General features: G+C 38.0%; 1 protein-coding gene across 1 annotated transcript in view; it reads left to right on the top strand.

The window, feature by feature from the left end:
- The first annotated feature begins 467 nt into the window (after window positions 1-467).
- The window catches only part of LOC120517858 (procathepsin L-like), a 28,495-nt gene continuing 12,016 nt past the window's right edge, over window positions 468-16,946 (top strand). Inside the window, exons 1-5 of the mRNA XM_039740358.1 lie at window positions 468-552; window positions 10,344-10,444; window positions 14,559-14,701; window positions 16,226-16,420; window positions 16,728-16,919. Of these exons, the coding sequence (XP_039596292.1) occupies window positions 533-552; window positions 10,344-10,444; window positions 14,559-14,701; window positions 16,226-16,420; window positions 16,728-16,919 (651 nt within the window). The 5' untranslated portion in view covers window positions 468-532. The remainder of the gene's footprint in view (window positions 553-10,343; window positions 10,445-14,558; window positions 14,702-16,225; window positions 16,421-16,727; window positions 16,920-16,946) is intronic.

Raw genomic sequence — 16,946 nt, 5'->3', positions numbered from 1 at the left:
ACTTACACTTATGAATGTGTCCTACAATAGGCTTCCATTCCTCCCAAGACTGGTTTCAATGTCACTGCCCACAACAAATGCCAAATTCCCACAACCCATTAAATTAATTCAGTTTTCCTAAAAAAAATGGATAGATAGTGACAGGGTGCCAGATGTGTTTTGCAGATGACTGTGGAATGACTTTCTGGCAAATAGTTCTTTGATGATCAGTGAATGGTTAAACAATTCAGCAGTTCTCATCCAGCTCTGTGCAGTCATCTCTTCAAACATAAATAGTACCAAATCACACTATTCCTAAATGCAAGTCTACAGACATGAGGAGGAAGTTGTCCTATTTAAAAATGGGATGTATATTTTCACAGAATTAAAAATTATCTTGAAATTTCACAACATACTGTAACTGGGAAGAAAGTGGGCAGAAACAAGTCATTTCCTCTTTTCTTTTTTGTTTTCTTCACAGTCGAATGTGTCATTGAGTTCCCTATATATAGCGAGCATTTTACCAGATGATCCGAGAGAGGGGACTCCAGCCATGTTTGCAGACAGCCTAAGGTGAGTGTTGTTGGTCGTTTCTAAAAATGAATTTCTTCTGGTGTCCACAGCACACTGACGGTGGTACCATTTTCTTCCTGCTTTATTTGGGGCCATTTTCCATTGATGCTGCTCCTTATTGTTTTGGTATATTACCCAGTCTCATATTTTTTCTCTATTATTTTTGCAAAAGCGAAATTAAGGTAGCGTATTAGGTAGTTTTGCTTTGTCTTTGTGGATCCAGCTGTTATGAAAACTCAGAACATCACTTGTTCTTAAGATGTTTTAAAAACACAAGAAGTAAAATGAAGGAAATGAATAACATAAAGAGGATAGTCAAAAACCAGCTTAGTATGAAAAAGTTAACCAAACCAATCATCAAAGGCAAATTACTAAACAAAAACTAAGTTGAAACAAAGACATTGTGAAAAAGCACTGACAAAGCTTGTTTTCTTTGTTTCCTGCTAGATTCATTTTTCATAAAGTTTTATGTTTTGTTTTTTTCTTTGGGAAATCGATCTGAATTTAGTGTAAAAAATTGCTGAAGCCCACCATCTTATATAGGTGTGGTATGATGACAAGGAGTGTTACATGATCTTTAAACTAACTCACAAAAGACAGTAAGGAAAAGTGAAAAGAACCAGGAGACAAACGTCAGTCAAAGTAACAAGGCGAGGCCAAACTAGTGAGTCACACCCATTAAACCAAAAAGGGAAACTGAAATTCAGAAGTCAGGAACCACAGCAAGACTTTCATTATTGATAGGTCAATAAATTAAAGGGTTTTAGTAAATTGCAAAGAAAAGGTTTGATCTGCAAAAATCGTGATATGTAATAGCAACTCCTTCACATAATTGACATTGTCGCTGGCAACCAGAACCTCCATCCTGATGACAGGATCACAAAATAGCGGCGCTCACAAAATATTATGATGGTGCTAAAAATATTCAGTTTAGTCAGTTCATGTTAAACAAAAAATCAAAGTCATAAACCTCTGGTCTTAAAACCCCAAAATTGACATACAGAGTGAATCAATTGCTACAAGATGAGCTGCATAAAATATATAAAACCAACAGATTATAACAATCTTAGTGTCATATGAGTGGTACCGGGTATGGCAACAATAAGCAAGATGGCCGTCAAAATCTCCACAAAATGGTGGCATCTGTGAAACATCCATCCATTATCCAACCCACTATATCCTAATTACAGGGTCACGAGGGTCCACTGGAGCCAATCCCAGCCAACACAGGGCACAAGGCAGGAAACAAACCCCAGGCAGGGCGCCAGCCCACCGCAGGGCACACACACACACACTAGGAGACAATTTATAATCACCGATGCACCTAACCTGCATGTCTTTGGACTGAGGGAGGAAACCCATGCAGACACGGGGAGAACATGCCAACTCCATGCAGGGAGGATCCAGGAAGCGAACCTGGCAACAGCACTACCCACTACACCACCATGTCGCCCTCTGTGAAACATGACCTTTCTAAAAAGCTAATGAAGTGACATTACCATTAAAACAATAAAAATATGAAATTATATTAAAAATAGTAAGAGATCTGTCAAAAATGAGACATTTAACTCTCTGCGGTGTCTTATGAGGATTCAGTACAACAGCATTTTGAGTTAGAATTTTGTCTGGCAGTGTTTTCTGTGAGTACTTCCTGTGGCCATACCAGTTTTTCTAGAGCTACCCTGGATTTCCTTTTCCCAAACTAAACCAGCATAGGCACGGTGGTCCTCACAGCTCCAAGCGAACCTGGCTCTGTGGTAGTGGGAAAATGTTTCAAGACCTTCACAGGGGCTTTCTCTGTAAGTCTATGGAAGGGGTCTCCACCTCCAGTCCTGAAGTGCTACTGTGGCTGAAGGTGTTTTTTATTCTAACCCTCTTTTTTAAAAACATTTTATTAATTTTCTTAAAATCAAATAACATTCCTTACAAACAAGTCAAGTTTAACAACACTAGGTTCGAAACGAATCAACCCCCATCCATGAGAAAGAGAGCTAGGCCAGCAGAGTAAAACTTTAATAACAGTAAAAATATGTAAATAAATAAATGAATCAAAATAAATAGAATAAAAAAGAGGGAAGCGAATCCGCTCAATTTAAATGCTTACCGGTATTCTAAAATGTTATTGATTAGATCCTGCCAAGTTTGGAAAAAGTTTTGTACAGATCCTATAAGTGAGAATTTAGTTTATTTCCAATTTAGATAATACAGATCATCAGTTACCCACTGACTTAAAAGAGGTGAGTTAGGATTCTGAGCAAGATAAGTCTACGTGCCAATAGTGAAGTAAAGCTAATTACAATTTGTTCATACTTCTCCACTTCTCCATCTTGAAGTACACCAAAAACAGTTGTTATTCTAACTCTTTTCTTAATTAGTGACCCGTTTTTGCTACTGATTAACTTCTCTTTCCCTTCATTTTAAGCAAAAGAAGATTAAGAGGTAATATGAAGTGTGGAAAATTATAAAGGGAATTAGTCCAGTGGTTCGAGACTGTAACTTTAAAATGAGTTCATCAAGAACACAGGGACACAGTCGGAAACTTGCTAGGAGTAAATTTCACACAAACATTAGGAAGTTTTTCTTTTTACAGAAAACCAAAGAAACATGGACTAAGTGACCAATAGTGATGAGCAAACATTGCTGAGTTCCCCAAACTTACGGAAATGTTTGCGATATTTGCCAAGCTTGGCGAACTGCATTAAAGTCAATAGTGAAGGACTAACTGAACCAGATTTGACAGGATTATCATAGTGTAGTCATCCTTAAAGTGTCTCTGGGGGTTGGGAAAATGTCTACCAGCTATACCGGGCTGATTATTGTGGCCAAAAAGGTGACTTGAGATGTACAGCAGCCGTGCCAACTGCAGCACCATCGTGCTTCCATGAGATCAAAGAGGAGACAGATCATAGATTTTGTCAAAACAAAGCAGAAATTCTGAAATTGTAGCCAACAGTCTGAAAAATATGTAGGACTTTTAAAGGCAGAAAATTCAAAGTGGCATGTCATGATTGAAGCTGCTGGCTCATTCTGTTTTTTGAAGCTGCACTAAAGCCTCACCAAACTGTCTGTGCTAATGTTTTGTACTTTTGCTTCTATCAAAAAGACACAAACGTAAAAAGTAATAAACCTTTCGTAATTACTGTTATTTCAATAAGTCTCCTGTGTTTTTGGGTGGTGGGTGTCAGGCGCCTTCAAGGTTTCTTTTCACTCTTGCTGAAGCACATGGCTAATTATAATGCACTCATAGGGCATGTGCCTCCTTCTCTTATATTGATGTGGAATTCAAACATCAACCTGCACATTTTCTACAACCATAGATAAAACTCATTGCTCAGAGACGTTAATGCAAATGATCAGTGTTATATATATCTGCGGGTGTCAGTCCCATAAATGTTGGCTGTTACAGTTCTTGAGGATGTCGTACTGGCCTTGCAAAGCATTATGGAGTGCTGGTATTAAAAAAATCTTTTAAACTGGCCGAATTATCAGTAAGTAATTCGAGGAACAAGGGCAAACGTGAACACAACAAATTCACTAAGAATAACGTTTTGGCGAAATTCACTGATCCAAACAAGTGAGCAAGTATTGTGGTAGACAGTAGGACTTTCGACACTCGACTTGATGTTATTTTAGGGGAATTAAATAGCTAGGTTGAATTGCCTGCTCTTGTCTCGACTGTCCTAATGTTCTAATGAGGTCCCCGGGACTGAGTTTGAGAACTACTGGTCTAGTGTTAAAGTTACTTCAGCTAGTCATGTTTGGATTTCATTATTCAGTTTTTTTTTGGAACTACTTACTTAATTGACATGGAAGTTTTATGCACAAATGAAACAAGTGCAGTTTTTTAAGGCATAACTTTTAATGGTGTCCTGCTACATCCAGGCATATTTCCAACAGCCACCGTGACCTTGAATTGGATTATGCAGTTATCAATACTATTGAAGTACAGTGGTAGCACTGCTGCCTTGCAGTAAGAAGATCAAGGCTGCTATCACTTGTCCTTCCTGCATTCAGTTTGTATGTTCTCTCCATGTTTATGTGGATTTCCTCCAGGTACTCTGGTTTCTTCGCAGAGTCCAAAAACATACAGGTTAGGTGAATCGGAAAAGCTAAACTGGACCTAGTGTGTGTTTGGTACATCAGTGTGGTCGTCCTGTCCCATTATAAATATTATATTCATAAACCATAGTGTTCACATGTAAACCAATATGATTTATGTCCTGTTTGCCCCTCATAGTAAGGACTGTCTTAACGTATGGGCAAAATGGGAATTAGCCCGGGGGCCTAGGAGAATAGGGGCTCACAATAATTCTTATGCCTATGTATATTTCTGTTTTGCTATCAAAACAGGGGCCCCAGCGCACTACTTTGCTAGGGGCCTATGAAGCTGGTAAGACGACCCTGTAGTCGTAGGATAGCCTTGCAAACGTATGAATACACATGCAGAGAGTGTGAGAGAGAGGTGCACATTGAAAGAAAAAGAAATGTGGAAACGCCAACTGAGATATGTAAGTAGGATTTAAACAGAACAGAACTTATAGCCAATAAAATGTATTTTTTTAGAGACAAATGCATCCTCTGAGGTTTCTGCAGGAATACTCTGGAAAACTCTAAAGGCATTTTTAAGAAGACCGATTATCTCATATCTCTCCAACAAAAATAAATTGGAACCAAGAAGGCCTCAGAGTTAATCAGTGAAATTACTAGAATAGATCAAGAACATGCCAGGACTCCAAATGAAGCACTTTTTGGGAAAAGACAGACTTTGTATTTAGAACTCAACCTTTTGACAGCCATAGAAACAGAACAACTCAAATTTTAAATCATGACATCATTACTATGAACACAGAGAGAAGACTAATGAGATCTTAGCTCAACAAATCCACAAGCAGGAAGTTCACAACACAATATCAGTAATCACCAATACAGGCGAAGATAGAATCATTTTCCATAATATTATAATGAACACAATTAGAGACTACTATAAGTCCTTATATTCTACTCAGTTTAAAGAATACAAGACACAATCTAATGCACTATTTGATACAGTACAGATACCACAGCTAGATACTCTTAGTGCAGAGGAATTTGATAAACCTCTGACACTATCAGAATTACTAGACACAATAAATTCACCTCAGAGTGGAAAAGCACCAAGGGCCTCATGCATAATGCTGTGCATAGAATTTACACTTAAACATGGTGCAGGAATGTGCGTATGCACAAAAAAATCCAGATGCATAAATCTGTGCGTACGCCAACTTCAACGTTCTTCCGCTGCATAAATCCTGGTCAGCGTGAAAAATAACGCACTTGCACGTGCCTGCCGCCACTTCCCAACTCCTCCCAGAATTACACCTCTTTGAATATGCAAATTAATATAAATAGCACCTTATGTTTTGCCTTCTGTGAAAAGACAATGGCAAAAGCACGGGGAAAAAGAAGAATTTCAGTGAATACCAAGTAGAGGCAAGGTAAAACATACTGTTTATTGGTTTAAGCAGTGATATAAACAACAAAAGAAAGTTGATTGAGTGACAGAATGGCGAAGAAACTCAAAAGTTCAAGTTTACAAAGTTGTGCAGTGCCCGAAAATAAAAAATGGTCAGATATCAAAGTCACTGTGAAAATGCGAGTCGTAGCCCACCGTCTGAGTTTCATATTGAAGCTTATAAGGGTACAGAGAAAAGAAAAAAAAATAGGCACACAGTGGAAAAAACAGTACAGAACTTTAATCTCGAAATTTCCACTTTAACGACATAGTTTATTTTGTCATTAAAGTAGATCATCATAAACTTCATCTTAAACTCTTTAATTTACTAGTTTCTCAAATACCATCGTAACTAAAGTAGCACATTAAATGCTTTGTATTGTATGTGTTCTTCCATGTGCTCTATGTGTGTGAATCACTACGTGCTTCTTAAACGGGCTTTGTCTTCCTCCAGCAGGACACAGAATCCATTACATTTGTGATATTACAGTTCTCTGAATAATTTATATACTAAGATGTATACTTGATACAATTTCCATGATGATTGGAATTAAAGCATGTTATTAAACATGGGAACACAATGGCACAGTGATAGTGATAAGCTGGCACCCCCATCCAGAGATTGTTCCTGCCTCCCGCAAGATGTTTGCTGCACTGTGTGTGACCTTCGATTAAATAATTTACTGCAGCAGTACTATCTTTTTGAAACGTACTAACCCCCAATTCCTGTCCTTCCTTTCCTTTATCCAAGTACCCAATCGCCACACAATCAGCTCTGTAATAGATGTCAAGCCTTCTGTAAGCTTAGAGCACCAATTATTCAAAACTTTTAAGGAACATTGAAATATCTTTGTAGTATATGTTTAATTATTCCATCAATCTATCCATCCACTGTTGCGCCAGTCCCAGCAAGAATACAGTGTGAGGTAGGAACAATCCCTGAACGGTGCGCCAGCTCGTCGCTAACGCTGTGACACTGTGTCCTCATGTTTAATTATTAACAATATAGATTATTTAAATGAAGTTAAAGTTTTATCTGTATAATATAATAAACATATTTTGCTGCATTTCATCTTAAAAATGATATCATCATCATATCTAAATACGAGCTTTATAAAGTGGCTTAGGTTAGGTTGTGCAATATTATAACTGTATCGAAAGTTTACAGTGAGGTGATTATACTTATAAGTACAAAGCGTTCTACAAGGGGTAATTGAAGAACTGATTGAGTGTGTTTAGAGCTCTTGGGATGAAACCGTTTCTGAACGGCGATGTCCCTATAGGAAATACTCTGAAGCGTTTGTTGTATGAGAGAAGTTCAAATAGCGCATGGCTGAAGCAGTGTGTGCTTGATGCTGTATACTGATAATTCTCTTTCTGATCAGCCGCTGTAGAGCTGTGATTCCACACTCAGATACAGTGGAATAAATACTTGAGAGTAAAAATGCTAAAGCAGCTATGGTATTTGGAATAGTTTGGCCATTCTGTGGACCATTATATTGTTGCAGGTTAACTGAAATCAGATGCCTTAAACTAATAAACAATATGTGGTTAATTTCAGTGTATTTGATAAAGCTGCATCACGGATGTGGATCTAAAAAAGAAAGGGAAACCACACTGGAACAAAAGCACTGCTTTGACTCTGGGTGCCGCCTTTTTGCAAAACCGAGCAGAGAACTTGCATACACCAGGGATTGAGCTAGCATGAAAATGTCTGTGGCTTTACACTAAGTTTAGTCTTTATACATCGCAATGTGAGCATGGAAACGGGCATACGCAACATTTTAGTGTGTACACACTGTTTATACATGAGGCCCCAGGTCCTGATGGCTACCCTACTGAATTTTATAAAAAAATGTTCAATCAAGTTAGTTCCCCTTTTATTAGCAACATTTATAGAAGCCAGAGACAATACCAGGGGGACAAGCAATAAGTATTGTTTTTCCTAAGAAAAATAAGGACATATTACAATGTGTATCATACAGATCAATATCACTTCTAAATAATGATGTTAAGATATTCTATAAAGTCCTAGCTAGAAGGATTAGTAAAGTGTTCCCTTCAGTAATATCAGTTTTCCTCACCTACCACCTATTTCTATTCCAGGAGAGATATTGATCAGTCTTGAAGACTCAGACAGCATTTATGTAATATATAAAACAATTTTAAAGTCCCCTCCTTTTAAAGATCCCAGCGTACAGTGGGAAAATGATGTCTGAGTCAACATTTCAGAAAAGGAGTGGAATGCAGCCATGTACAGAATTCACTCGACCTCTATATACACTAATATGATCTCATTTAAAATTGTCCAAAATGTTTCCAGGGCAAGGTCCAACCTATGAACATTGCAATCAAGCTCCAGCTTCAGTAGGCCACATGTTCTGGATGTGCACCAAATTAACATCATTCTGGACAAAAATCTTTAAATATCCATCAGACAGCCTTGGTGTCACAATCTCTCCTAATCCATTAACTGATGTGTTTGGTGGGCTTACAGAGGGGCTTACTATTAGCTCGTAGACTTAACTTGGTCAACTGGAAGAATCCTAACTCAACTCTGTTAAGTCAGTGGGTAATTGATATTATATACTATTTTCATAATATACATTTTCGTTTTTTCTATTAATAAATTTGTTGGAAATTACAAGCCAATTGTGTGTGTGTGTTATTTTCTTCTAACTAAACTCACTGTTCAAAAAATTATCGGAACACTGAATCATCCCAATCTAACACCAAGTCAATGAAGTTTCAGGAATATCAATCTGGATAAGCGACTGTGAATCAACTTCACCTTCTCTGGTACAAAGGAAAGTGACAACAGGTTCACTGGAGAGGCAACAGCAAGATAACCATAAAAAGGGAATGGTTTTCAGGTGGTGGCCACTGACGGTTGTTCTTTCCTTATCCTTCCTGACTGTTTTTTTTTTCTAGTGTGCTTGTAACTACTGCTAGCATGAGACGGTACCAGCAGCTGAATCAGGTTGCACAGGTGTTCCAGCATCATAATAGATGACACATCCATATGTGCCATCACAAGAAGGTCTCGAGCATGAAGGAGATACCAGCTTAACTGACTTGTTGTTAGACTGTGATGATTAAATATTCCCTTAATTTATTTTTGAAAAGTATATATCAAGGACTACTAAAGATAATTAACATTAACATTGGACATTAAGAAGCACACCCTAAAGTTTAAAGTTCTGTTTCATAAACTTCTGATCCACACCTCACTTCACAGACAAATTCCTTACTAGACACTTTGTGCTGTAAAAGAAGCCACTGTGTCACTTGCAAATATGTCACCTACAATACCCTAGTGTGTGGTCCCCCTGGCGAACTCATCATTAAACAACGGGCCTCTTGTCAGTCTAATAATCTCATTCATTGTATTTCTTGTAGGAAGTGTCCGGCTGTCTACATACAGTACATGAAACAGGGCGACAGTTTCAGGAAGAACATTTGAGACGTTAAATTCCAAGACTTTCCACACGGGTCTCTTTGTTTGTGTTCTTTCACAGGGTCTCAAAGACACTTTTCAAAGAAAATAAGAGGAAGCTGTAGCTCATTCTCATCCTGGGGTTCTCCTGGTCTTAATGAGCAACTAACGTTTGAATCTCTCTGATTACTTTTTCTGCCAGATTTTTCTCACCCACTCGCACCTTTTCACCTTCCTTATTCCCACTTACGAGTATGTGAACTGCTTTTCCTTTTCAGTTGCTCACCTGATGAAAACAATACAGCCAAAACCTTGCATCCTTAACATTCTTTTCTTTTCAGTATGAAAACCATTAACCTTTTTTTTTTTTTCTTATTGTCTTTTTATACATGTCAGAGATTTGGAGTTTCCATGCTCTTCCCATTAGCCTAATTTTCATCCCATATCACCAGATTAGCCCGTTCTATTGACTGGTGAGGCTATATTGTGTAAACTGGCACAATGTCAGTGACTGGTTTCTGTCCTACATCCAAAGATGCCAGTTTTTGCTCCTCCATCCAACCCTAATTGGATTAAGTAGGTTTTGGAGTGATTGTAGCTTGTAGTTTTCATACTATCTGTTTTGGAGAGTAAATCCTTTTGGAATAGTGTGTGATATCAATATATAAAATGTTGATTGCTTGCTTGAATTGTTAATGAAAGAAACAATGGCAGAGGACAAAAAGTTTTCTATACGGTAACTCAGTTTTAAAGCTTTATTTTATGAACACGCAGAACATAATGGATTTGTGTAGTCTAACATTTGAAGGCCAGCAGTGAAACTTGCATGAACATTTCAATTTCTTTTTATGTTTCTTCTTATAGGGTGAAGTGCCTTGTGCTTGCTATAGCACTCCTGGTGGCCGTCACTGCTGACTCCGTGTCAGTAGAAGATCAAGAGTTCTATGAATGGAAGATAGAGCATAGTAAGATTTGGTTTGGATTATAAATATATTAGTCCATAGATCACTTTACTCTACTTCTGAGCTATAATTTGCTTTTAAACCAAACTTCAATAAAAAAAGTTCTTGAGTTGTGAACCTGAACACTTAAAATTAAAAATGCAGGTGACATTAAAAATTAAAAAAATTGACTTCTTACAAACTCTTCTGTGGTTCGTCCTGTGTGATGGGTAATAAATAAGTGCATAGATATCTGCCTGATATGATGTGACAAAGTTTAGTACCATGTTCATATGTTCAAAGAGTGTCTCCTCTGCCTTAAAATGACTCATTTTTGGATTTGTAGGTTAGGCCGAAGAGCATACTAGATATTGTGCTGCTCTTCTGCTGATTTAAAATGACTTTTAGTTTGAGTATTAGAAGATGAAATGAGAACTAAAACAGATTACACGTTGGTGTCAAAACCAAAGAGACAAACCGATCTTTCGCCAAGCCAGAAACACAAGACAAGAATCAGAATCGTAAGTCAGAAAACTGAGAACTAAAATACTGAGGCACACTTAAAGTCTTTTAGAATTATCCAAAAACAGCTACCAAAATGTCACATACAGTAATATGATCTTATATATGGCGCTGCGAACAGAGGTGGGTAGTAACAAGTTACATTTACTCCGTTACATTTACTTGAGTAACTTTTTAAAAAGAATGTACTTCTATGAGTAGTTTTACTGCACCTTACTTTTTACTTTTAATTGAGTACATTTGTGAAGAAGAAACGCTACTCTTACTCTGCTACATTGGGCAACACGCGAATCATTACTTTTGATCTCTGCTAAACGGTCACAGTTTCACTGCAGGAAACTTGAGAGCTTGCTGAAGCTTAACCATCACTTCACTGAATGAAGAACAAGCACATTTTAACCAAACATGCACAGACACAGACATTCAGTGTAAAGTGAGACCTCTTGTACGCGCACAAGCTGTCTTGTTCTAGTGTCATTTTCTATCCGCTATGCTATTTGGAGGGCAAGTGAATATGCAGTATTATACTGTCAGTGTACAGGATATCTTGTCTCTGTAAGTAGTTTGCACTGTTCAAACATACATGTTACCTACTGTAGGTATCGGCTTCAAAAGCTTTGTTGTGAAAAACTGAGATTTCAAACTTTGTGTTATTTGTGCATCTTTATTTTGTAAAGATGTTATTAATTTTGGCTCATTTTTTATTTTGTTATTAGGAAATAGCAGAATTTGCACAATATTTTATATTTTTGTCTGTCATTATTACATTTCTAAAAAATAAATCATTTATTATGATCAAACAGTTACTCAGTACTTGAGTAGTCTTTTCACCAAATACTTTTTTCCGCTTACTTTTTTGGGTGACTACTTGAGTCATATTATTTTGAAGTAACGCTACTCTTACTTGAGTACAATTTTTGGCTACTCTGCCCACCTCTGGGTGCTGGTGATGTCATGTAAGTGCACTCCAGGAGAATTGTTATCTTGGCAGTGGTCAATGCGAAACTCATCCAAATGGTGTCGCCCATCCATTGCACCTTGATAAAATGCTTTCTCAGGAGTTAAGATACAACAAAATAAATATTTGTATCAAATTCCTTTGCCTCAGAAGCTCCAGAGTAGCCATCAAGAAGTCCCAAGAATTCCGTAGGAGAGCAAATAAAAATGAATAAGAAAACACCAATCATAATAGCTGCCAACTCCCAGGAGTGCTTCGTCAAATAAAAACTTGAGTGATATTTGTGCTTTCAATTGATTCTTTTAAAGAACATAAATAATCCCTAATGTATAGGAATTCTAAAATGGTTTTTGGTCTATAAATTTTAAAACATATTTTTAACAACTATCTCACCCCAGTTGTTGTAATCTTGGTTTTGGAAGCTCGTATTCTCATTGTCAATCTCTTGACACTAGTAGTTTATTTTAGTAGATAATTTTTTATTTATTTTGAGACTGGCATGTTGTGTTTTGCCACTTTTTGGTGGTCATGTGGTGAATTGTGCCACTTGACCTGCCTATGAAAGATGGAGGTACACAACATTTGTGTAATGGATCCCTTTTTCAGATCTTTTTCAACTGCTTTTGTAGGTGTTAGCAGAAACTAAAAAGCACATCCAAGAAGACATTACTGTTTAGGGTCTCTTGTTAATCTTTTTGATGATGATTCTCTGACAGCTTTTGGTATTTTCAGTTTTCGTTTTTTTTTTTACTACACCTCTGCCTGTTCATTTCCTGGTCGTTAACTTTCATTTGTCTCACTGAAATCTTAACACAGGCAAATTTAGACTTGCTAAGCAAACCAACAAGATGTTTACTACAAAAGAAATCCTTGTAAATGAGTTTCACATAGGAACATGTAAATTTTGACAAATGAAAGGAGACCATTATGTCCCCCAAACTCATTTGATTATCTAATACCTAAGATATCCAAATATCTTGTCAAGATATCATTTTCAAGTTTCAAGGACTTCACCTAAAATACATTACTTGGTAGTTTATACATAGCTTTACTTAACTTTTTGCAACAAAATATGTCTCGGCCTCTGTCTAAATGCATTTCCCGCTACTCTCCACCAGGTTTCCTTGAGTATGTGATTTACTATTTAACTGAAGCAGGATTGATCTTTAGTGTGGACTCCAGGAGCCCCGAGACCACAGCTTTGCTCTTTGTATGCCATGCTATCCATAATCTAAGAATCCATCCTTCTTTTGATTATCTCTCTGCTTTTTCATTACAGTTGCACAGAGAGGAGCCAATCCCACTATTAATGAGCAGAAGGCTTGCACAAATTAAAAAACGGGATGCCGGTCAATCAAAGCCACACTCACTCATGCAATTATTCTAATACATGTGTCACTGTGTGATGAAGTTAGAAAACCTGGATACAAGTCATATGGGTTTTGACTTCCCAACACAGCAAATACGCATAGATTCATTACATCAGGAAGCACTTGAATGGAAGTGAAGCTGGAGATGAGCTTGGATGAGGAATCTGAACCCTGAAGCATTAGTGCTTCTTGAGTGTGGTCAGCATGTGCATTAGATAGATAGAGAGAGAGAGAGATAGATACTTTATTAATCCCAAGGGGAAATTCACATAATCCAGCAGCCGAATACTGATACAAAAAACAATATTAAATTAAATAGTAATAAAAATGAAAAAAATCAAAATAAAAAAGCAGACAATAACTTTGAGTAATGTTAGCATTTGCTCCCCCGGGTGGAATTGAAGAGTCGCATAGTGTGGGGGAGGAATGATCTCCTCAGTCTGTCAGTGGAGCAGGATGGTGACAGCAGTCTGTCACTGAAGCTACTCCTCTGTCTGGAGATGACACTGTTCAGTGGATGCAGTGGATTCTTCATGATTGACAGGAGTTTGCTTAGTGCCCGTCGCTCTGCCACGGATGTCAAACTGTCCAACTTTACTCCTACAATAGAGCCTGTCTTCTTAACAAGTTTGTCCAGGCGTGAGGTGTCTTTCATCTTTATGCTGCCACCCCAGCACACCACCGCGTAGAAGAGGGCACTCGCCACAACCGTCTGGTAGAACATCTGCAGCATCTTACTGCAGATGTTGAAGGACGCCAACCTTCTAAGGAAGTATAGTCGTCTCTGACCTTTCTTACATAGAGCATCAGTATTGGCAGTCCAGTCCAATTTGTCATCCAGCTGCACTCCCAGATACTTATAGGTTCACACCCTCTGCACACAGTCACCTCTGATGATCACGCGGTCCATGAGGGTCCTGGGCCTCCTAAAATCCACCACCAGGATTATACCAAGTCACCAAGTTCTTTTAGGAAACAATAGGGTTAATCCAGCTCATTTTTTTGTTCAGTTACATATTAAAAGTCCTGCAATATCTGTGGAAATTGGTGAAAATTAAGTGTCAATGTATTCAAGACAGAGATCAGGTAGACCCTCTTTTTAAAGTCTTGGAGAAATCTGAAACAAATGAGCCTTCTATCTATCTATCTATCTATCTATCTATCTATCTATCTATCTATCTATCTATCTATCTATCTATCTATCTATCTATCTATCTATCTATCTATCAGGGGTTGATTGACTCCTGATCTATAATAATCTCATTGTTGTTCTGTTGTTTTCTTTTAGGAAAGTCATACACTTCTTTTGAAGATGAGGCCCATCACAAGGAAACCTGGATGACAAATCGGAAGTATGTCATCATGCATAATATGCTGGCTGACAGGGGAATCAAGACCTACTGGCTCGGCATGACCTACTTTGCTGATTTGGTACACTTTTGCTCAATTCTAAAAAATGTTATAGTAAAAGTTCCAAATGACCAGGATCATTAAATTGTTGTTTATCATTGATCAAATCCGCATAAAAACAAGACTTTTTACATATTGTGACATGGAACTAATTGGGACCAAGCATTTAGGCACTTTTGTCCAGTACAGGACAGAAACAGGGGTATAAAATTAAATGAAAAACATTTTTAGCATGTAATAATAATGCATGTACTACTGGGCCACCATCAATAAGGGTCAATAAGAATCTTAATTGGAACAGAGATCTACAGAAATAATTATTTAGCATCTAAATTGATGTCCTGGCAGTGTGCCTTTCGTGATCTAGGCGAGCTACAAATTGGGCCTCACATTGCAGGCTACTTGAACTGTCATATTATTGAAAAGTCAAACCAATTTACCCAGTTACAACAGGTCAGAAACACATTTTACAACTTTATAAACAAGAAAAACCCTTTCAACAATAATTCATAACCTAGGACAAAAGTGCTAAATGTCCAACATATAACAGAAACTAGGGCTTATCAAATAATAGCACACAGTGAGGGGACACCAGAAGGGAGTAAACACATCTGTGGTGAACTATTGTTACACGGCTTTAAGCTAATTTGTGACACTTTCTGTCAAGATCCATAATCGCTTCTGAGGTTAAGGTTGTCAAGCTAAACCTTTCTTGCTCTTTCTCTCTACCTGCTCATGGTATTTCTACCCCCCTGTCATGTCAGCTGCGCCCTTTGTGCTGCCTATTCTTTAACAAGTGCAACAGTGCCTCTTTTCTAATCAGAAACAATGTGAGCATTGTCCTTCCATTATTTCCTCCTAGTTTCACCCCATTTAGGGAGCCTACCACCAGTTTCTCTAGATAACTCCATGTGTTGCCACCTGCTGCCCAGGAGGTCCGGTAACCTTTTGCTAAACTCCCCTGTTCTCCAGCTCATTTGTAGCAGTTTCCCGTTAGTGTGAGCCGACTTCCTCCCCTTTACAGAATTTCTTCATGGTTAATTGAATATATGTAAAGGGAATGACTGTGTCCGAAAATAAATATAGTCCTGTTTAATCAGTTGTGGTCCCAAAAGCAAAACAAGTTCATGTTGGGGTGGAAGAGGAATAAATAATAATGATTAAAAAAATATAGCCTTAAGGCTGGATTAGTCTGTTCTCTTGAGTGGGTCAGATTTGGTAGGAGTTCAGTCCAGTGGTCTGCTCTGTCCACAAATGGATGCCTCCTTCCAGGAGCACCTGGGCTTTATAGGGGTCTCACCAAAAGGGGTGGAGTCAGGTGCCCTCACTAGGCATTCTCTCAGAATTGTGGAGGAAAAGGGAGGCAACACAGTGGCAGACAGCACCATATTCTTGTCCCGGAGTGGTGTTATGAAAAACGAACCTTTGACAAGCATACATGACAATATACATTATATATATAATATAAATATAAATATTTGCTTTACATTTGTGTTTAAAATTAAACTAATATTTCAAAGCTAATTCATTTCTCTGATTTACCAGACAAACGAGGAGTACAAGCAAATCGCCTTCAGGGGCTGCTTTGGTCGCTTTAACACTTCCAAGTTCAATCAAAGTTCTTCTGTCAGGGAACTGTATGAACAAGATCTCCCTGCCTCAGTAGATTGGAGAACGAAAGGTTACGTTACAGACATCAAGAATCAGAAAGACTGTGGTTCCTGCTGGGCTTTCAGTGCAGTAAGTTTTACGCCGCTTTGTCGAACACGTTTAGGTCTGAAATGTACTGACTAGATTAGATGGAGAAAATAATGCCCCAGAAATGTATATACATTTATTGAGCTGAACAACCAAGAGGCTTTGGGTGTCCTTGGTATGGTAAAGAAAAATCAACCATTTCTTTCAATGTGATTCAGAGATACTGTAAAACCTTCCTCAGCGATACATACTCTGCTTATTATAGACCTCAAGGGTTAGTTTATTTAGCTTTGTCTTCTTTTCTTATGAATTTCTTTTCACAATTCCCCTCTGTCTCTCCTTCTTTCAGACAGGGGCACTGGAAGGACAGCATTTTAAGAGAACAAAAACACTGGTGTCCCTGAGTGAGCAGCAGTTAGTGGATTGCTCAAGTAAGTACGGCAACTATGGCTGCAATGGTGGGCTCATGGTCAATGCTTTCAAGTACATCAAAGAAAACGGAGGTATAGACACTGAAAAGTCATACCCCTATAAAGCTAGGGTGAGTGCTCAACATTCTCAAAGTTAG

The sequence above is a fragment of the Polypterus senegalus genome, chromosome 17 (assembly GCF_016835505.1).
Source record: "Polypterus senegalus isolate Bchr_013 chromosome 17, ASM1683550v1, whole genome shotgun sequence".
NCBI lineage: Eukaryota > Metazoa > Chordata > Cladistia > Polypteriformes > Polypteridae > Polypterus > Polypterus senegalus.
Note: the sequence above shows the minus strand (reverse complement) of the source record. Positions and strands in the feature narration are given on the sequence as shown.